At 43.0% G+C, this 19,278-nt stretch overlaps 2 protein-coding genes across 26 annotated transcripts in view; one reads left to right on the forward strand and one right to left on the reverse strand.

Moving 5' to 3' along the window:
- The window catches only part of MGA (MAX dimerization protein MGA), a 169,063-nt gene that overhangs the window by 102,310 nt on the left and 47,475 nt on the right, over positions 1-19,278 (reverse strand). For 4 of the 24 annotated variants that reach the window (XM_032175328.2, XM_032175324.2, XM_032175320.2 and 1 more), the window contains exon 1: positions 6,673-6,793. The exons of 3 other annotated variants lie outside the window; for them this stretch is intronic. The gene's annotated coding sequence lies outside the window, so the exon portion shown is untranslated. Of the gene's footprint in view, positions 1-1,597; positions 1,853-4,664; positions 5,072-6,139; positions 6,452-6,672; positions 6,794-19,278 lie in introns of those variants that run through there. 17 more of the 24 variants (XM_058427458.1, XM_058427461.1, XM_058427460.1 and 14 more) reach the window with 10 other exon arrangements.
- LOC131381145 (uncharacterized) lies at positions 6,298-9,476 on the forward strand. 2 transcript variants are annotated; one of them, XR_009209635.1, is made up of 2 exons: positions 6,298-6,425; positions 7,133-9,476. XR_009209635.1 is itself a non-coding variant. In XM_058427477.1 (2 exons), exons 1-2 carry the CDS (start codon positions 6,645-6,647, stop codon positions 7,403-7,405), a joined length of 645 nt encoding a protein of 214 aa, XP_058283460.1. In that variant the 5' UTR covers positions 6,471-6,644; the 3' UTR covers positions 7,406-9,476. The 2 variants fall into 2 exon arrangements, 1 of the variants encoding a protein (XP_058283460.1); XM_058427477.1 differs by lacking the exon at positions 6,298-6,425 and adding an exon at positions 6,471-7,016.

The following is a 19,278-nucleotide window of genomic DNA, read 5'->3' on the forward strand; positions in this document are numbered from 1 at the left end:
AATAAACGCAAATGGCTATGAATATGTACATAGTTAAGAGGAAAGCAAATTAAAATCATCTTGAGATACTGATTTTTTTTACTTATCAGACTGGCAAAAATCAAAGCCTGGTAGTGCTGGAAAGGGTATAGGTCAACCAGCATTCTCCCCTAAGTTACTGGCCAGTTACTGGGAGTATAAAATAACAGAATCTCTATGAGAGGGCAACTTGAAAATATCAAAAGTACAAATCCATATATCATCCTACGACAAAGAAGTTTTTCCAGGACTTTAAGTTTTTTTAATTCACTCTTAAAACCCCCTATAGGACTTTAAATACACACACCTGTGATAAATGATATCTATATAAGTTTATCCCCTGCATTCCCATTTATAACAGCAAAAGACTAGACAGGAAGAGAGAAGTCCTTAAAATGATAAAACAAATGATGACACATCCATACAGTGGAATGTTAACAGTCATAAAAGAGAATGTGTAAGTTTAATGAATGCATGCAAAAAATATCTACAAGATATATTAAGCATAAAATGTTCAGAGGAGTTGTAAATTATGCCACACATCTTTTAAAAGTTTTTTATTGTACTTCTTAAACTTCAGACAGGGAGTACACGTGCAGGTCTGTTTACATGAGTATACTGCATAATATAAGGTGTGGGCTTCTAATGATCCCATCATCCAAGCAGTGAACATAGTACCTGATAAGTAGTTTTTCAACCCTTGGAAAAGATTTTTCCCTTTTAAAGTCAAAGAAATAAGACAGTATTTCGGTCTTAAAAATAAACAAAAAGCCAAAGAATGAAAAAGAATATGTACATATTTGCTTTACACAGACTATCTCTGGAAAGACAGAAAAGAAAACAGTAGTATTGGTCATATCCAAGGAAAACTTGATGACTTGGAAAAGATACCCTTTTACATTTTCTAAATTTTGTGCCTTGTGAACACACAACCTTTAAAAACTAAAAAACAGGCCAGGTGGGCAGGTGCAGTGGCTCACACCTGTAATTCCATCACTTTAGGAGGCCCACGTGGGAGAAACGTTTGAGGTCAAGAGTTCAAGACCAGCCTGGTCAAAATAGCCACAGTCGGTCTCTACCAAAAAAAAAAAAAAAAATAGCAGGTATGGTGGCCAGGAGGCTGAGGCAGGAGGACACCTTCAGCAGCCCTGGAAGTTCAGGTTGCAGTGAGCCATAACCATATCACTGCACTCCAGCCTAGGAGACAGAGTGAGACCCCATCTCTTTAAAAAAATAAAAAATAAAGTTAAAATTAATTATTAAAGGTTATAAAGAAAAAGGTCACATATATTGTATGATTCCATTTATATGTGATGTCCAACACAGGCAAATCTAGAGAAACAGAAAGTAGATTAGTGGTTTCAGGGCAAGGGGTAACTGGGACTAACTGCTAATGGGTGTGGGATTTCTTTTTGGTGTATACTTTAAAATTATGAATTATATGTTATGTGAATTATATCTCAATAAAAAGTTATAATACAGAAATCTGAAGATGGCCATGGTGACTCATGCCTATAATCCCAGCACTTTGGGAGGCTGAGGCAGGAGGATCGCTTGAGCCCAGGAGTTTGAAACCAACCTGGAAAATACAGTGAGACTCCATCTCTACAGTGGTGTGTAGCTGTAGTCCCAGTTACTTGAGTGGCTGAGGTGAGAGGATCACTTGAGCTACTTGAGTGGCTGAGGTGAGAGGATCGCTTGAGCCTGGGGGTGGGGAGGCCAAGGCTGCAGTGAGCTGTGATGGTGCCACTGCACTCCAGTCTAGATGACAGAGTGAGACCCTGTCTCAAAAAAAAAAAAAAAAAAAACGAAATTTGATTGCTAAAATCAACCGAACTGATATGCTAAATTAAAGCTACAGCTTCTAGTTTTTATACAAAAAGGAAGATGCTACATCACCACTCCTGTGTAAGTGGGTCAGTAATCTTAATCAAATTCAGCCACTTATTAGTCTTCTTCATTATAATTAAAAAGTATTTTACCTTTCATCAGAGCTAATAATGAGCAGCAAAAGTATCTAATCTGAATTTTACCTCTTCTTACAAGATGGTCATACAGCTCCAAAGCTTAAAATATATGTTAGACTACAGATAATAGATATTTTTAAAATCAAGACTTCAAAAGGTTTACTATTGTTTCCTATTATGACTAGAGATAAAAACAGAAATTCACTTCCTAACACTAAAGCACTAATGTCAGGGAAGGTCAGAAACAACAACAACAAAAAATCTCTCCTCTGATGTGAAGTTTATTTTTAAAAGACAGATAAAATTTACAGTGATTCTTTTCAAAAGCTGCCTCAAGCTTTTACTATGAAGTTGATTGGTTTTCTAAAACTAACACACTTAGGCAATACCAATCAGAGACTGACAAAACACAACTAAACAGAAGTCACAAATAAGGTAAAATATTAAAGCTTAAATAACTGGCAAAAAAAAAAAAAAACCTCTACAATGATGTATAATTCAAACAATGCAAACTCCTAGCTTGTACTTATTAATTCATAAACTTCAAGGTTTTGTTACAAATCACCAACTATTTTTGTGAATAAGTATGCAAAACATCCTTTTTGTGTATGTGTTCCATGTGAGCACAACATCCTTAGGTGCATTTAATATGACTAAGGCAGCAAAGAAGCATATGAAAAAGAATTTAGTTATCCCAAACCTATAAATTACATGAAATGGTGCCAAATTTCTTAAACATTATCTTTCTATAAACTAAAATTTTGGTTTTCAGATCATTACCGGTAAAACCAAGACAGAGAAGTTTTAACCAATTCTTTAAAAATTACTATCTTTTAAAGATTAATCTATGAAATGTCAAAGATGCAACTGACAAAAACCCAGTTTAGTGAAAATTAGACTGCACTTGAAGTAAATTTTACACTAACTTTATATACACACACTGAGTTTTTCTTTTTGCCTAAGCAAAAAATTAGTGCAGAGAAGTCATATCAACCTATTTCAACTTTGTGCACAGGCATATAATAAAAAAATGTAAAAATGTGCCTGAAGACAGGAAAACAAACTTTCTGACTTATGATTTGTATAAGGCCGGTTTTTTAACTCCACTGTGGAATCAATCCATTAGTTGATGAAAATGCATTGAATTAAAGACTTAATTTATGACTAAAACCATCTCTATCTCGAGCCATAACAGCTACTGGTTTAAGAACATGGAATGAAATTCTTATTCTACATCAATCTAGGCACAGATTCCACTTCACCATAAGCATATGCCTAGGTTTGAAGCTACCATATGAATTTTCTTTTTTTTCTAAGATAAATATTGTAAAACTTTAGAATTTTCTAATCAAAGGGCAGTCAATTAAGGATATTCAGCTGTTTCAGACACACCAAGACCACTCTAAAGTCTACTTAAGCCAACTGCAAAACTCAAATGTACTTTAGAAAGGGGTAGGCTAGGCCGGGAGCAGTGGCTCACGCTTGTAATCCCAGCACTTTGAGGGGCTGAGGCAGGAGAATCACCTGATGTCAGGAGTTCAAGACCAGCCCGGCCAACATGACAAAACCCTCTCTCTACAAAAAATACAAAAAATCAGCCGGGCGTCGTGTTGCGCACCTGTAGTCCCAGCTACTCGGGAGGATGAGGCACGAGGTTGCAATGAGCCAAGATAGCGCCACTGCACTCTAGCCTTGGAGACAGAGTGAGACTTGGTCTCAAAATAATAATAATAATAATAATAATGAAGAAAAGAAAAGGGTAGGCTACTCATGAAGAAATAAATCTTCTAACAACATCCTAAAAATACTCTGGGAAACTAAAAGCTTTAATGAAAACCACAATTTTGGTACATATATACCTTAACATTCAAAAACTTTCAGTTCGGCTTTTCAACATCAAATTTTTTTTTTATCTAGATAAAATAGCTATAATAAAAAGCCAACAAAGTAAGTTGTGGAGGGGAAAATTCAGTAACACTCTGAAATGTCACACCGAAGACATATACACACACAAAAGCTATCATAGAAAACATTTTTTAGGTAAGCTGACGAGTTCCATAAATTGTTACAATTTCTGACTCCCTATTTTAATGTCTTTTCACCAGTGACCTCTTTGGGAAATGTTTATCCACTAAAGCAATGACCCTCATACAACTCACAAAATACACTAGTTTTACTAGATAGTTTCCTAATTCAGTGATTTATGTACTGTGCTCAACCCCAAAAATTAGTTACACAAAATCAAAATTCCAAGTCAATACCATTATTTAAAAACACAAATATTCAAATGCTAAGTAACACATTCTGAACGTTTTCCAAATTGCTACAAACTTATACAATCTTTCATACAATAAATACAGTAGTATGGCAGGCACCAAGATGTTAGTATATTCCTTAATATAATCCTTCACTATAAGAATAGGGTTAAGTTAAATTACATTTGTGAAACTCAAATTTCAAGAGAACAGGTTCACTCAGATTTCAGTATTTACCAATAAACACTGGGTCAAGAAATTTTAAGTTTCTTAAAAACAGAAGGTGGATATAAATATAATAAGAAAATGACAGCAAATGGTAAAATAGCCAACTATTAATACTTTCTTAATCGCTCTTAACCATCATTTGCTTATTTTTACTAATTTAATAAATGGCACTTGCTATTTATTAAGAACTACTCACTTCGGAACAGACAATATCCTGGGCATTTTATCGTCACAACCTTATAGGGTAAATGTCAAAATATTATCTGAAACACTTTTAGGTTTTAAGGCACAGAATTGCACCTCCGTAAGAGAGTACTGCCTCCTTCTCTTCCCAGATATCATTTGTTACTGCTGGCCGCAGGAGTATTTATTCTTCCTAAGAATGGACCCTAACTACAACTCAGGGCCAGCAAGCTGACAGGTCCCTAGCAGTTGGGTAAGCAGAATTTGAAGAATTCTTAAGGCAGAAACGGGCAGTAGTCAAACTTGAAGTAAGTATGCCAAGGTACCCAGGGCACTGAATTTCCTCAAGTCCTTAGACTGTGTTTTCTGTTAAGTGGACCCAACCCACTTAACCCACACAAACGCTAGAAACAACCGTAGGCGGCAAGAAACACTAGCGCTGTTCCGATACGCAAGAAAGTAAAAGGCTCTCATTGCCTTCCCCGAGAGGAGCAGAGGCCGTCGACTATTAATGACCCACAAACCGCCGCTTTTCAACTGCAAAGGACAGCTGGCCAAGAACCACGTGAAAAAATGCCGCAAGGAAAGCTCTTCCGGGGAAGAGTCCCGACAGATCACGTGCCGCCGGCCGGAACCCGACGATCGCTCTGCGGGACCCAGCCGCGTTCTGTTGCCTTGGAGACTACAGAACCAGCCACCAGACCCTTCCCGGCCAACCCCCTTCCCAGCAGACGTCACGCCGCCCCCAGGCACTTTCCCTGCAGCCTAGCCGCGGCATCGTGCCCAAAAAGAACGAACAGAGCAAGCAGTTAACCAGGGACTCAGCCGCATAAGCCTGGCAAGCTCTACAACAACACGCGCGGGTGGGCTCGAGACTTCTCATGATCCACGTGTTTGCTCCGGCGAGGCGAACCTTGGGAAAGTTATCTTCCCTCTAAAAAAGTACACTTTGGTTTCTCCTGTTGGTCTGCCATCAGTAACCCCTCCTTTCAGACCTCATTTACCCGTTCCTGCTTCCACCCCGGCCAGAGGAAGAAGGCATTCCCAGGGTTCGAAAGGCAAGGCAAAAATCTGTACAGCAAGACACTACCACTTTTGCACTCCCGACCCAGTCTGAAACGATCCCTAGTTTCTCCATATTCTTTTGACACACAGATTCCTCAACTTTGGCTACTGGAGCTTTGGGGGAGCGGGGCGGCGGGGGGGGGGCGGTGATGTTAATGTCTCAGATACTTTGCACTGAGGGCAGAGACCTACTTGACCATTTAACAGAAACGGGAAACCCCATAAACAGAACTAGGTAAAGGCTGCCCCACAGAGGAAAAAAGAAAATAACACCTGCTCTTCCCACCTGTTTTCCCCTCCCTCATTTCTGCACTTACACACCACCGGTCCTTTGTTTACCAAGTCCCCACTCCTACAGCTCACTTCCTCGCCCTCCTTTATTAAACTTGCCGTCCTGCCTCAAACAATTTGGCCGGAAATTACTTGTTAGAAAAGACGTTTGCACAGGTGTCAAAACGCTGCGCCAAGTTCCTCAGAAAAACGACGCCAACACCGTTTCCCTTGGAGTTCTAGAACCACGAGACCTAGGCTCTAAACTGAAAAGCGCGTAAGCGTGGCTCTCGACCTAGAGCCCGGCGCCGGGCTAGAAGTCGTCACGCGGACCATACCACGCGGAGCGGCACCCCACACACGCGAGGGCAGGGCCGAGCCATGGGCGCTTCTCACCCCTCCCGCCTCGTGGCCGCTCTCTCTGGCGTCGATGTTCCCAGTTAGGTAGCTGAGCGACGCGGAAGTGAGGCCGGGGACGCGCGCGAGGTGACATGCGCAGCCTCGCTCAGGGACCACAGGCGCGCGCCAAAGGCGGCCCCGCGCAAGGCCCGGCCTGGCGAGGGCGTGCGAAGCTCTCTCAGCGGAACGTTTCTCACGCCGTTCAAATACACAAGAGCTTCAAACTCTCGAAAAACTCCAATCGGGCCAGTACTAAGCGATGCCCTCCACCCAGGCCCGAGAGTTACCGTGCGGGGCGTGGCCGGCCTCACCCGGAGTCCTTCACATCCCGCTGGGGGCGGGTTATTCTGTTCGGTTCGCACACCGTGTGTCCGCTCCAGCTGAAGAGCCTGCGCGCGCGCACCGGACGTCCACGTCACCGCGCACGCGCTCCTACCCGCTCGGAGCCCGCCGCGCAGGCGCAAAAGGAGACGCGAGCAGCACCTCCCTGACCCCTCCCCCAACACCAGGAGTCCAAACGGCCCCAGAGCAGCAGCAAGACCCTTGGGACCCGCCCCCAGAGTGGAAGCCGCTGCTTTTCCGGGTCCCTGCAACCCAGAAAAGCCTACTGAAGCTTCTAGAATCAAGAAAGGCGAGGCAGGAGGGAGGCACCTAGATTCCTCAGGCTTGCACACGAAGCCTTCGTGGAAACTGTGAAACCAATGCCTGGCGGGCCTTTCTCAACTGTGCCTTTCACCCTTTCCCTAGGGCTCCTCGCCGGCCCCGCCCCGGCCACGCGCAGCCACACCCACACAGGGCTCCGCAGACCCCCAGCCTCCACAAGCCCGTCAAATAAATCCGAGGTCTTCCTCCACGGAGTACCGGAGCTTGGACAGCTCCAAAGCATTGGGAAACCTTGAAGCAAAGACCTTGAGAGACGGATGGTCGAGTTTACAACATCCACAACCGAAGACGACTAGGAAAATTGGGAGGAGACCGAAAGACTCAGTGCGCAGTTGGAAAGCGAAGAGTTACCACTAAATTGCCTGATATAAAGATGAAAGATATCTTGATAAAACAGGGAAACGATGCAGGAGTGTGTTATCTAAGCTTTAGTGCCTTGATCCTGTGCATTCAATCTTTGTTTCTTCAAGACATTTAAGCTATGAGGTGCAAAGAAAGTATTACTGAATATCTATTATGTGTCAGGCAGTTGCTGAAGTAAATCAATGGACAGTACTTCTCCTAACCTTCAAAAATTAGTTATCTTTCTCCTTCTCTACTCCTTACCAGCTGTTCTTTCTTCTGTACTCCTGACACCAGTAAAAAGGAAGGGTAGTTTTTTAAGAGGCAAAAAAGAAGTAGGGAGTGGGAGAGCAGATTTTGTGGTCAATGATCCCAAACTGCTTTCTTTCATAAGAATTAGCAAGCACTGAGAACCTACTACGTGACATGCTAGGTGACAATACAAAACACTATGAAGGAGAATGAGGAGACTAAGAGGAAGGAGTCAACAGAAGGAGGCTTATCCAGCACTATTGATCTGACCTACTTTTTACTTAGGAAGGTCATATTTCTCTACACTTTGCTCTTCCTGAGGAGATATACAACAACATGGACAGAAACTGCTGGAATAGTCTGAACTAGAAAACGTGTAGGCTACTTTAGAGACTTCTGAAGGCATTCTGAAACCCCAAGTCAGGCACGGTCAGCAAGAGCATTCAAGATCCTAGGCAAAATTGAAAAGTAACAGTTTAACACCTTCCTCCTCTTCCCTGACCCCAAGAACCTCTTTCCTACAAGCTGCCCTGTCAGAATCTCCCACCTTACCAAGAATGCCTTCCTCTCAAGGATCTGAGGTTTCCTCATAAAAATTTTCCATTTTCTGGGGAAGAAGTAAATTTATGTTGATTTAGCATTAAAACATATGATCATAAGGTGTGAATGACTGGGTAACAACCATGCATCCCCAAAGAGACAAGTTAACCCAAATGATCTCTCTAACTGGGGGATCTGTGAGGACAACTCGGGAAGAAGGGGAATGGAGATTCTCTTTTGGTGCTCTTTCCCTACACCAGGCAAACATATAACTAAATACTAGATACTTTAAAAAAAAAAAAAAAATGCTGAACTTTGAAGATTCAGTACTACATATCTCGGGAGAGGAAAACTATCCATGGTTTTTCAAAGTGGAGTCCGCCTAACTTAGAAAGGTCGGGAGATGTCAAGAATCTGAGGGTCCTATAAGAACTTTAAGTGTTTTTAGATGATATTCTAAAAATAATCATACCACCACACACATTTCAGGGATCCAGTTTGCATTTACCATCATGCAGGTACCAAGTAACCACTTGTTTTTCTTTTTTCTTTTTTGTTTGCTTTGAGTAACCACTTAAATGGTTACATTCAACTTTTAATGCAGTATTCTCATACTAAAGTTCTTGGTTGTATACTTTGGATAATGTAAGAAATTTCCTCCTTTAAAAGGCATCCATATATAACCCAAGGTTTAAGAATGCCAAGCTAACTGCTAAAGTGATGCTCCTAAGTTCCACCTTTTTTCAGTTATCATAGCTCAACTTATTGGTCCAGCCTAACACAAAAGTGTTTGCCTTGATTTTCCTAGGCTGCACGTTCAAGTAGATTTTTCTGAATATTAAGGGGAAACAAACAAACAAAAAACTAGAGAGAATGCATGCAATTAAACAATCTGGCCTAGAATGTACACAGTTTTGATCCTAGATTGTTCTATAAACACATAGGCACTATCTCATTTACATGCACACTTTTCCTATTCAGCAAATATGTGAGTGCCTACTATACGCTGAGGATAGGAGAAAGGCTGGCACCTCATGCACTTTTCAGATGTCTACAGCAGAACCCCAAAGATTGGCACAACTTAAGTAACAGAATCCACCAAGACAAACTTCCTCATCCAATCTATTCAGATCCAATCCTTTCAGTTCTGATTTCTAAAACATCCTCTGTCAACTGACAAAAAAGACTTCACTCTTCAGATGAAACCACTGCCATGAACAAACTCCTGGACTATGGCCTTGTTTAAAATATCAATATAATAAAGAACATTCATAAAATAAGGGCTACATACAAACTGAGTTGCAAAAGATGCTTGTTTTTTTGTTTTCTTTGTTTTGTTTTTACAAAAAGTCCTTCGGCCAGGTGCGGTGGCTCAGGCCTGTAATCCGAGCACTTTGGGAGTCCGAGGCAGGCAGATTGCCTAAGGTCAGGAGTTCGAGACCAGTCTGGCCAACATGGTGAAACCCCGTATCTACTAAAAATACTAAACAATTAGCCGGGCGCGGTGGCTCACGCTTGTAATCCCAGCACTTGGGAGGCCGAGGCGGGCGGATCACGAGGTCAGGAGATCGAGACCACGGTGAAACCCCGTCTCTACTAAAAACACAAAAAAAAATTAGCCAGGCGTGGTGGCGGACGCCTGTAGTCCCAGCTACTCGGAGAGGCTGAGGCAGGAGAATGGCGTGAACCCGGGAGGCGGAGCTTGCAGTGAGCCGAGATTGCGCCACTGCACTCCAGCCTGGGCGACAGACCAAGACTGCGTCTCAAAAAAAAAAAAAAAAAAAAAAATTAGCCGGGCATGGTGGCGTGCGCCCATAATCCCAGCCACATGGGAGGCTAAGGCAGGGGAATTGCTTGAACCAGGGAGGTGGAAGTTGCAGTAAGCTGAGATCGCACCACTGCACTCCGGCCTGAATGACAGAGCAAGACTCCATCTCAAAAAAAAAAAAAAAAGGTCCTTCACTGGCCAATCTGAAAACTTAGGTCCTAGGCAGAGGGTAAAAAGAGAATCATAGACAACTCCATCCTTGCCCACCATTTAGTACTACAACTGAAATCAGGTCATGCTGAGGGGCAAAGTATGATTGCCTCCAATATCTGTAACGAAGGAATTAAGGAATTAAAAATTAAGGATTTAAGGAATTAAAAATGGCAAGATATCTGCCTTCAAGGAGCTAATAATGTACCCATAGAAGAACTTTTAAGACTTTCTGGGCTGGGCGCAGTGGTTCACGCCTGTAATCCCAGCACTTTGGGAGGCAGAGGCAGAAGGCAGGTGGATCGCATGAACCCAGGAGTTCAAAACCAGCCTGGACAACATAGTGAGAACCCATCTCTGCAAAATATTTAAAAACTAGCCAAGTGTGGTGGTGCCTGCTGTCCCAGCTACTCAGGAGGCTGAAGTGAGAGAACTGCTTGACCACAGGAGGTCGAGGCTACAGTGAGCTGTGATTGTGCCACTGCACTCCAGTCTGGGCAACAAAGTGAGACCTACCCCCTAACCCTGTCTCTTAAAGAAAGAAAAGCGTTTCTTAATCAGCATAGTAATATGATTAAAAGCATGTTTTAGAAAATGCTAAGAGAAGGGAGGATGAAAAGAAGGACAGAAATGTTATAGAATATAATCAACATTCATGGCCGGGCGCGGTGGCTCACGCTTGTAATCCCAGCACTTTGGGAGGCCGAGGCGGGCAGATCACGAGTTCAGGAGATCGAGACCACGGTGAAACCCCGTCTCCACTAAAAATACAAAAAATTAGCCGGGCGTGGTGGCGGGCGCCTGTAGTCCCAGCTACTCGGGAGGCTGAGGTAGGAGAATGGCGTGAACCCAGGAGGCGGACATTGCAGTGAGCCGAGATTGCGCCACTGCACTCCAGCCTGGGCGACAGAGCGAGACTCCGTCTCAAAAAAAAAAAAAAAAAAAAAAGAATATAATCAACATTCATTAAGAAACACACACTGGCTCATGCCTATAATCCCAGAACTTTGGGAGGCTGAGGTGGGACAGACTGTTTAGGCTCAGGAGTTCGAGAGCAGCCTGGGCAACATGGCAAGACCCTGTCTCTACCAAAAATATAAAAAAATAAAAATAAAAAATCGCTGGGCCTGGTGGTATGCATCTGCGGTCCCAGCTACTCAGGAGGGTGAGGTGGGAGGACTGTTTAAGCCCAAGGGGCAGAGGTTGTGGTGAGTCAAGATCGTGCCACTGCACTCCAGCCTGGGTGACCGAGTGAGAGAGAGAGAAGAGAGGAGAGAGAGAGAGAGAGAAAGAAACACCATTCCTCCTTGCTGCCTCACATCTCAAGCCCACATAACCACGTTCCTCACCCTTGCCTAAGATTGCCCCAGATGCCTCCAGCCTAACTATATTCACCTTTCATACTTAAGTTTAAATGTATTTTCTTCAAGACACTTGAACATACCTAACCCCCATGATCAGGTAAGGTCTTCCAGTTATATGCTCTCATAGTACCCTGTATTTCTTTACGGCATTTACCACAACTGTGTTATTTTTAAAACCACGTATTAATGTGTCTTCCACATTAGACCATTAGCTCCACTCTATTCCAGTGCTGATCACAATGCCTGGAATAGGGTGGATACATATTTGTTGAATAAATAAATAGAAAACCAAAGATCCTCATTTTTTAGGCAAGTCTAAATATCAAATATTGATTCAGTGTCCAACAACGTGAGGTTTAGAAAACAGGGTTGTAATACATACTGAAGTTATATTAAGCAGTTATATCCCTGACTTTGGCAAACATTTCCCAAAGGGGTAGAGTTGTGATTTTAAAAAACTAGCACCCAGTGACTCTTATCCCAAATTATTTATCTTTAGGGGAATGGACAAATGTTGACAGGGCAGATACTTGAGGAGATACAAATATTTTTCTAGGAAAGTCTTATTGACTGCCCATTGACTGGATACAGTCTGCCCTCTATCTGTAGGTTCCACATCCACAGATTAAACCAATCGTGGATCAAAAATATGTGGAAAAAATAAAACAAAAAAATGACAATACAACAAAATAAAAAAAAGTATAACTATTTACAAAGCATTTAAATTATACTAGGTATTATAAGTAAAGATGATTTAAAGTATACGGGAAAAGCCAGACACGGTGGCTCACGCCTGTAATCTCAACACTTCGGGAGGCCGAGGTGGGCGGATCACTTGAGGTCAGGAGTTTGAGATCAGCCTTGCCAACACAGCAAGGCTCCACTAAAAATACAAAAATTAGCCAGGCATGGTGGCACATGCCTGTAATCCCAGCTACTTGGGAGGCTGAGGCACAAGAATTGCTTGAACTCAGGAGGCAGAGGTTGCAGTGAGCTGACATCCTGCCACTGCACTCCAACCTGGGCGAAAGAGCAAGACTCTCTCAGAAAAAAAAAAAAAAAAAGTCAATTAAAAAAATAAAGTATACAGGAGGATGTACATGGGTTACATGCAAATACCATGCCATTTTATAGAAGAGACTTGAGCATCTGAGGATTTGGGTATCCTGCGGGGGGGATCTTGGAACCAATCCCCCACAGATGCTGAGGGACAACTGTATTACCTAGAAAATCAACAAAAACAAACAGATCCTTAGAATAAATTGGAAAAAATGTTATGACACCATCTGGTAATAGAAGCAACAAGCTGTAATGGAGACTACCATCTGTTATATATTCATCTACAAGAAAAAATAGCAAATATATTAAAGAAAGGACACTTTAGTAACAGTGACTTTGTTTTACTAAATTTTAAAGGGAAAATGTCAGTCAGGCACAGTGGCTCAGGCCTGTAATCCCAGTACTTTGGGAGGAGGAGGTGGAAGGAACACTTGAGCCCAAGAGTTTGAGACCAGCCCGGATAACATAGTGAGACTCCATCTTTATTTAAAAGATGGCACACTGGCTCATGCCTGTAATCTCAGCACTTTGGAATTAGGCAAAAATCAAGAAGAAGCCTATGAGAGAAAAATATACTGGAAAATTGTTTGCAAATGCATATGAAAGGAGCCATCCTTACTTTACATGAAGGGCAATACTGCCTCAGGGAAAAGAGCTAGGGTGATCAATGCAGGAATTCCCGAACTATTGGACATCACAGACCAGCAAGATAGCCCAAAAAAGTATTTAGAGGATCATCATAAGGTGAACAAAATTTATCTTACAAAACATCCATCATCTATTATTACTATGATTTTTTTTAAAAAAAGATCATTTTAAGATTAAAAACCACTAGAAAGAACATCTCATTATAATAGTCTTTTTAATACACTTAGATAGATGTAAAAATTCACTATATTGTCCTTATTCTGTGATATACCACTGAAAACTTCTTTGCAGACAGGTATTTATAAATAACTGATCAGCCGTACAGCAGCCTCCCTAGATAGCTAAGATTTGATATTCATAGAAAAAAATATATACAACAGGACTGTGATGGAGTATAAGTCACTTTGCCAAGAAGTCAAGAGACAGCTTCTCCTCGTCAGTAACAATACAGAAGAGGATATTAGCCAAGAGACATCTCAGTCGAGACCAAAGGACAGCCACAAGATTAAGAAGCTACTTTGGGAATCAGGGTAGGGGAGACACTGAAAACAGGAAATCCTTTATGGTGGGGCAAGATCCTGGAACTTTGGTAATGGTACAGAACAGTGTAGTGAAACCAAGGTCAGAGAGACCCACCCAATCACTACATAACTAGGAAAAACTGTGGAACACATGGTGGCAAAGGAAGAGGCAGGTTAAGTTACACTTAGTTTAAACTAGTCTCCAGGCATATCACATATATGAGGAAAAAAGGTGGGGGAAACTTGTTTTATTTGAAAAGTAAACCAGATGGGATTTTTTTTGGTTTTTTTTTTTGTTTTTTTTTTTTAAGAGACGGGGTCTCACTCTGTCTCCCAGGCTGGATGGAGTGCAGTGGTATGATCACGGCTCACTGCAGCTTGAACCTCCTGGGCTCAAGTAATGCTCCTTCCGCAGTCTTCTGAGTAGCTGGGATTATAGGCCACGCCACCACAACTGGCTAATTTTTTTTTTTTTTAACGTAGAGATGGGGTCTTGCTAGGTCGGATTTTAAATATTACTTCAGAATATTTTATAATCTTACCTTTACTAAAATTGTTAGCTGTGATCTACCACTGGAAGGCAGGGAACACCTATTTTTTGTGTGGATTTGTTTGTTTTTTGGTTTTGGTTTTGGTTTTTTTGAGATGGAGTCTGGCTCTGTCGCCCAGGCTGGAATGCAATGGCATGATCTTGGCTCACTGCAACCTCCGCCTCCTGGGTTCAAGCAATTCTCCTGCCTCAGCCTCTCCGGTAGCTGGGATTACAGGCACCCGCCACCACACCCTGCTAATTTTTTTTTTTTGAGACAGAGTCTTGCTGTCGCCCAGGCTGGAGTGCAGTGGCACGATCTCAGCTCACTGCAGGCTCCGCCTCCTGGGTTCACGCCATTCTCCTGCCTCAGCCTCCCGAGTAGCTGGGACTACAGGCGCCCGCCACCTCGCCCGGCTAATTTTTTGTATTTTTTAGTAGAGACGGGGTTTCACTGTGTTAGCCAGGATGGTCTCGATCTCCTGACCTTGTGATCCGCCCGCCTCGGCCTCCCAAAGTGCTGGGATTACAGGTGTGAGCCACCACGCCCAGCTACACCTGTTTTAAAAAGAGGAAAAAGCTGTATGGAAATAGAGAACATAAAGATTATTCAAGCAACTTGAATGTGGTGCAAATTACATGTATATAGATTATAAATTGTAGCGATTATACAGAGCCAGTATTTTTCATCTCATGATTAATTCCACTCTACATTCTTGAGGTTCTCTATCCTTATTAGCATAAGTAAATAAGGCTACAATGAGTTAAACGAATATTTATTATGCATCAACTATGTGCTAAGCCCTAAAACTGGGGACAAAGAATAAATGAAAACAAGTCCCCTGGGGAAAATGAATAAATAAAAACAAGTCCCCTCAAAAAGCTCAAGCTCTGATTGAAAAGACAGAATAATTATATTGAAAAACTGTAGTTGGTAGTGTAGAAAAACCTCTGGGAACACTTCAGAAACATACAAAACCTACAAAGGGTATAAAGTCCCAGCACTTTGGTAGGCCAAGACTGGAGGATCACTTGAGGCCAGAAGCTAGAGACCAGCCTCGCAACATAGTGAGACCCCGTCTCCCAAAAAAAAAAGAAAAAATTTAATTAGCTGAGTGTGGTGGTGCATGCCTGTAGTCCTAGCTACTCAGAGGCTGAGGTGGGAGGATCATTTGAGCCCAGAAGTTTGATGCTTCAGTGAACTATGACTGCACCACTACACTCTAGCCTAGGCATCAGAGCGAAAGGAGGGGAAAGGAGAGGGGAGAGGGGAGAAGGGAGGGGGAAGAGGAGAGGAGAGAAGGGAGAGGTGAAAGAGGAGAGGGGAGGGGAGGGGAGAAAGAGGAGAGGAGAGGAAATAAGAGGGAAAAGAGGAGGCCAGGCGCGGTGGCTCACGCCTATAATCCCAGCACTTTGGGAGGCTGAGGCTGGTGGATCACGAGGTCAGGAGATCGAGACCATCCTGGCTAACACATGAAACCCCATCTCTACTAAAAAAAAAAAAAAAAAAAAAAAAAATTAGCCGGGTATGGTGGCGGGCACCTGTAGTCCCAGCTACTCGGGAGGCTGAGGCAGGAGAATGGCGTGAACCCAGGAGGAGGAGCTTGCAGTGAGCCAACATCGCGCCACTGCACTCCAGCCTGGGCAACAGAGTGAGAGACTGAATCTCAAAAAAAAAAAAAAAGGTGGGGAGAAGAGGAGAGGAGAGGGGGGAGGGGAAGAGGGGGAGAAGGGAAAGGGAGGGGGGCGGAGAGAAGACGGGAGAGAAGAGGGGAAAAGAGGGGAGAGAAGAGGGGAAAAGAGGGGAGAGGAGAAGGGAGGAGAGAGGAGAAGGGAAAGGAAGAGGAGGTGGGGAGAGGAGAGAAGAGGGGAAAGGAGAGGGGGAAAGGAGAGGGGGAGGGGAGAGGAGGAGGGGAAAGGAGAGGGAGAGGGGAAAGGAGAGGGGGAGGGGAGAGGAGGAGGGGAAAAGAGATGGGGAGGGGAGAGGAGAGGGGGAAAGGGAGAAGAGAGGGGAAAGGGGGAAGGGGGAGGAGAGGGGGAAGGGAGAGGAGAGGGGAGAGGAGAGGGGAAAAGGGAAAGGAAGGAGGAAAGGAAAGGAGAAGAGAAGAAAGGAGAGGGAAGGGGAAGGAAGGGGAAGAAGGACAGGGAAGGAAGGGGAAGGGGAAGAAAAAAGAAAAGAACGGGGACTTTCCGAAGAAGAGGAGACTTTTCAGCTGACTCTTAAAGGAGAAATAAAATTAATGAGACAGAAAGTGGAGGAAGACATTGCAATCAGTGGCTATGTAGTCAATGAACTACAATAAATTATCCAGAATTTGGAGATAGGGCTGCCTTTATAAGAGTAAAACACTGAAGATCAAAACAAGAGACAAAATTAAAACCAAGTAAGATCAGTAAACTTATCTCATAAGTACTATGGTCTGAATCTGTCCCCAGAAAGTTCCTGCGTCAGAAACTTAATTTCTAACACAACAGTTGGGAGGTGGGGCCTATTAAGGAGTGACTGGGTCATGAGGTCAGGGCCCTCATGAATGGATTAATGTTGCTATCACAGGAGTGGATTAGTTATCTCAAGAGTGGGTTGTTATAAAGTGAGTCCTGCCCCTGGTGTCCCCCTCTATCTCACATGCTCCCTTCTGCCATGACCCTCATCAGATCCCAGTGCCATACTCTTGGACTTCCCAGCCTCCAGAACTGTGAGCCAAATAAACCTCTATTGTTTATAAACTACCCACTCTGTGGCATCCTGTTATAGCAGAAGAAAATGGACTAAGACCAGATGAAAATAACCTCGGTTACTTGGAAATGGGATTCTATATTTGGAAAATATTTATCCAATCTACAAGTCCATGATATTCATGACATATACTCATTCTTTTGAACATTTAGATCCCTACTCTGCACTATCAAATATTTATAACAGGTATACAAAAGAAAAACTATAGGGCCAGGTACAGTGGCTCACGCCTGTAATCTCAGCACTTTTGGAGGCTAAGAGAAGCAGATCACTTGAGGTCAGGAGTTTGAGACCAGCCTGGCCAACATGGTGAAACCCTATCTCTACTAAAAATACAAAAGTTGGCCAGGCATGGTGGTGCACACCTGTAATTCCATTTACTTGAGAGGCTGAGACAGATGAATTGCCTGAACCAGGGAGGTGGAGGTTGCAGTGAGCCAAGATCGTACCACAGCACTCCAGCCTGGGTGATGGAATGAGACTGTCTCAAAAAAAAATTAAAATTAAGAAAAACTATAGAAGCATAGTGGTAGGAGGAACTGACACTGAGGTATCAAGTAAGGCTTAGTGTTAAAGAATGTCTAGAAGTTGACAAAGCACACAAGGGAAGAAAGGGCATTCTAAAGAGAAGGAACAGCTTATGCAAAGGCACATGACAAAAAAGAACAGAGTATTCATTAATTCCTCAAGTCAATCATTTATTAAACGCTTACCATGTACATATCCTAGAACACAAAGACATGATTCCTACCCTCAAAAGTTTGCAATCAATTATCAGACAACTATTATCAGATAACCAATACTCAATGATGACAACAAAGAATAAAGAAAGCTACTGGCTCTCTGCCTGGGGTGTAATGGAAGTATGAACAAAAAGAAACTAAATTATACTGAGGGATCATAGAATAATTCTCATAGGAAGTAAATAATTATTTTGGTTACTGGTTAACGTGGTGTGGAAGGCTGGGCACGGTGGCTCATGCCTGTAATCCCAGCACTTTGGGAGGCCGAGGCAGGCGGATCACCTGAGGTCAGGAGTTCGACACCAGCCTGGCCAACATGGCAAAACCCCGTCTCTACTAAAAATTAAAAAATTAGCCAGGTGTGGTGGCGGGTGCTTGTAATCCCAGCTACTCAGGAGGCTGAGGCAGGAGAATCACTTGAACCTGGGAGGCGGAGGTTGCAGTGAGCTGAAATCACACCATTGTGCTCCAGGCTGGGTGACAGAGCGAGACTCCAGCTCAATAAATAATAAATAAACAAACAAACAAACAAGATGGTGTGAAAGATGACAATAAGACTAGAACCCCGTAAGACTTTTCTCCATATCCATCTACATATCCTCCTCTCCCTTCCTTCTACATCAAGTCAATCATCAAATCTTCCTGTTGATTCTACATCACTGACCTTCCTGACCATGATACGCTGTCAAAACACCATATATCTGTTCTTCCTAGAACTTACACAGGTCTATTTTTTATATTTATTTGTATAATTGTCTTCTCTCTCCTGTTCATCCCATCCCTACCAATTATAGACTATACGCCTTTTTTTTTTTTTGAGACAGAGTCTCACTCTGTCGTCCAGGCTGGAGTGCAGCGGCATGATCTCGGCTCACTTGCAACCTCTGCCACCCAGGTTCAAGCAATTCTCTGCCTCAGCCTCCCGAATAGCTGGGATTACAGGTTCCTGCCAACATGACCAGCTAATTTTTGTATTCTCAGTAGAGACGAGGTTTCACCATCTTGGCCAGGCTGGTCTTGAACTCCTGACCTCATAATCCACCCGCCTCAGCCTCCCAAAGGGCTAGGATTACAGGTGTGAGCCACTGTGCCCAGCCTGTATGTCGTTTTTAACCTCTACATTGTACCCTAAGATTCTATCAACGGTACCTTGCACGTAGAAGCACTCAATTTAAAACATTTTGAACCCACACACTTCATTCCACCTCCATGCATCACCCTAGTCCAAACCACCAGCAGCTCTTACTCAGACTACTGCAATAGACTTTTTTTTTCTCTCTCTAGGCACTCATTCTGGCTCTCCTCTAATCCATTCTCCACACAGTGTCAAGGGACCCTTTCTAAACATAAATTAGTTCATGCCATTTCTGCCATTTTTAACCTTCCATTAGCTTCCCATTTCATTTAGAATAAATCTAACCTCCTTAGTATGGCCTACAGATCTCTGCGTTCACACCATTCTCCCCATAACACATCCATACTCCATGCACAATGACCTTCTATTTCTCAAATGCTCC

The sequence above is a fragment of the Hylobates moloch genome, unplaced genomic scaffold (assembly GCF_009828535.3).
Source record: "Hylobates moloch isolate HMO894 unplaced genomic scaffold, HMol_V3 SCAFFOLD_14, whole genome shotgun sequence".
Lineage (NCBI taxonomy): Eukaryota > Metazoa > Chordata > Mammalia > Primates > Hylobatidae > Hylobates > Hylobates moloch.